The sequence below is a fragment of the Rhagoletis zephyria genome, unplaced genomic scaffold (assembly GCF_001687245.7).
Source record: "Rhagoletis zephyria isolate East Lansing unplaced genomic scaffold, Rhagoletis_zephyria_1.1 Rzeph_scaffold_49642, whole genome shotgun sequence".
NCBI lineage: Eukaryota > Metazoa > Arthropoda > Insecta > Diptera > Tephritidae > Rhagoletis > Rhagoletis zephyria.
Window position 1 is genome coordinate 1 of NW_016206696.1, and position 2,106 is coordinate 2,106.

Genomic DNA, 2,106 nt, shown 5'->3' on the forward strand with positions numbered 1-2,106 from the left:
ATTATTTTACTTTTCTCCCTCCCGTTTCTTCTTCAATCTTCCCAGGACTCAGATTCCTGTGATACCTGCAAGGGCAACGATGATGAATGCAGTGATGAATGCTGCACTGGTGGCAGCTGTCCACAACTGGCCACAAAGCAGCCTTTTATTGAATTTGCACCTGACACGCCTACAAGTCCTGCACCACGCACAGATACGGCGAAACTGGGCGTTAATTCCATGGGCGCCGCGTCCGAAAGCACACCAAATTTACATCAGGCATTTGATCATCTGTCCGTGGTGTCGGAGGAAACGATGAGCAATGCCGATTTACACCCGCCGGTGCCACACAATGAAATGTTGCATATTTATACGCTTGATAGCGGTGGATCGCAGATGACATTGCCCAGCTTAGTCGGACCGCTGACGCCGTTGACGCCTATCGAGCAGGTGGCCAATCAGCTGAATGACCTACAAGCGGTCGTGCCGCCATTATCTTACTTCGAGAATATAATACAGGATCACATGGGATCGAATATAGGTGAGCAAGCAATTGTCTAGTATTGTCGTGTTAATATCTTGAAACATTCTCCATCCACTGCAAAGGCAACACCCCAAGCGCCAGTTCGCCTATTTCGAAAAACATGCGCCACACAAATGGTTGGGACTACAAAATGCAATCGCCTTTCGCACATCGTAAAATTTCGGGTGACAGCTCACAACCGGCTCTACAGATAGCCAATCTCCCGTTGAGTACGGCACAACAACAACGCTCTAAGCCGCCTCAGTTGTTGACAACATTTGTGCCGGCGGCAGGTAATGCGAGCTCGTCGAACTCGACCGGTTTTACGGTAACAGCGCCGAGTGTGCAGAGCCAGCCAAATACGTCCACAATAGAAACNTAAGCCGCCTCAGTTGTTGACAACATTTGTGCCGGCGGCAGGTAATGCGAGCTCGTCGAACTCGACCGGTTTTACGGTAACAGCGCCGAGTGTGCAGAGCCAGCCAAATACGTCCACAATAGAAACAGTCGCAATCACGACAACGCCTGTGAATGCGCCATCGACACTAAGTAGCCCAAAGCACTTCTTTGCGCCACTTAAACCCCGGCTGAAACTCAACACAGATTTGGCTAATAAAACCACGAACAACACCAATGTGCCTGGGGTACCACCCCTAAGTTCCAATCCAACAACAGCGGCGGTCGATGTTGAAGCAAATGTCTGCCAAAATTGTGACGCGCCTGACCTCTATGTACACAACGGTGTGGCTTCGCCCTACCAGCGTCAAATAGCGACCGCAACGAGTGCGGCCAATGCGGTGCCACCGCCAGTGCCTCAACGTGGCAGCTCCTCTCAAGTAAGTCCCCAGCATCGCGCTCGCGCGCATCACCAACACCAATATATGCAGGAGTGGCAGCAGCAGCAGTCGAACATGCGTCAACATTTGCATCCGCACCAGTATTCGCATCAGTACCAGCAGCAGCACCAGCGGCCACTGCAACAGCAACACTCGCAGCTGCATTCAGCTGTTGGGCTACCGCAATCGGTTGTCACCATCACGGTGACCGTAGATGATGCTGATGAGGTCGCCACCGGTGCTGATACTGTTGCCGCTAGCGGTACTGATGCGGCTGTTGCTGCCACTGCAGTGCCTAACAATTTGGCAGTGAAGGGTAACCGCGCCCCATCGGCGGCATTAATTAACTCGCCACTTTCACTGCAAGCATCGCTTTATGCTACGGCAACAATACCAGTCCTGCAATCGCCTGCCGCTATGCCAGCGGTTTTTGTTGCACAACCTAACACTGTAATAACTAAGTTAAGTGAGCCAATTTATGCTACCGCACAAAAGCGCAGTAAGAGCCTAATTACCGCACCAGCGCTCACCAAACCTCTGGTGGCGGCTATCATCACCCCTACCAAGCGTCCAACGCCAACAACATCAAACAAAAGTAGTGCGACAGCAACGCCAGTTCACTCGCCGATACCAGCGCCTACGCCAACATCGGCGCCAAAAGCAATGCTTGTGGATGGTCACAGCCAGGTGAGGGGTCCTACTGGACCGCTCCGCCAAAATGTGCTTTGAGTGTTGGTTATTGTTGGTAGTGGGTAGACCAGATTGTAT

General features: G+C 52.0%; 1 protein-coding gene across 1 annotated transcript; it reads left to right on the plus strand.

Moving 5' to 3' along the window:
- Window positions 1–42: 42 nt before the first annotated feature.
- On the plus strand, window positions 43–2,025 carry LOC108355752 (dual specificity protein kinase splA-like; the record flags this gene model as incomplete). Its single annotated transcript, XM_017606887.1, has 3 exons — window positions 43–520; window positions 586–782; window positions 895–2,025. Coding segments are annotated over 3 exons (1,806 nt in total), but the record flags the coding sequence as incomplete, so codon positions are not given.
- Between the last annotated feature and the right edge of the window lie 81 nt (window positions 2,026–2,106).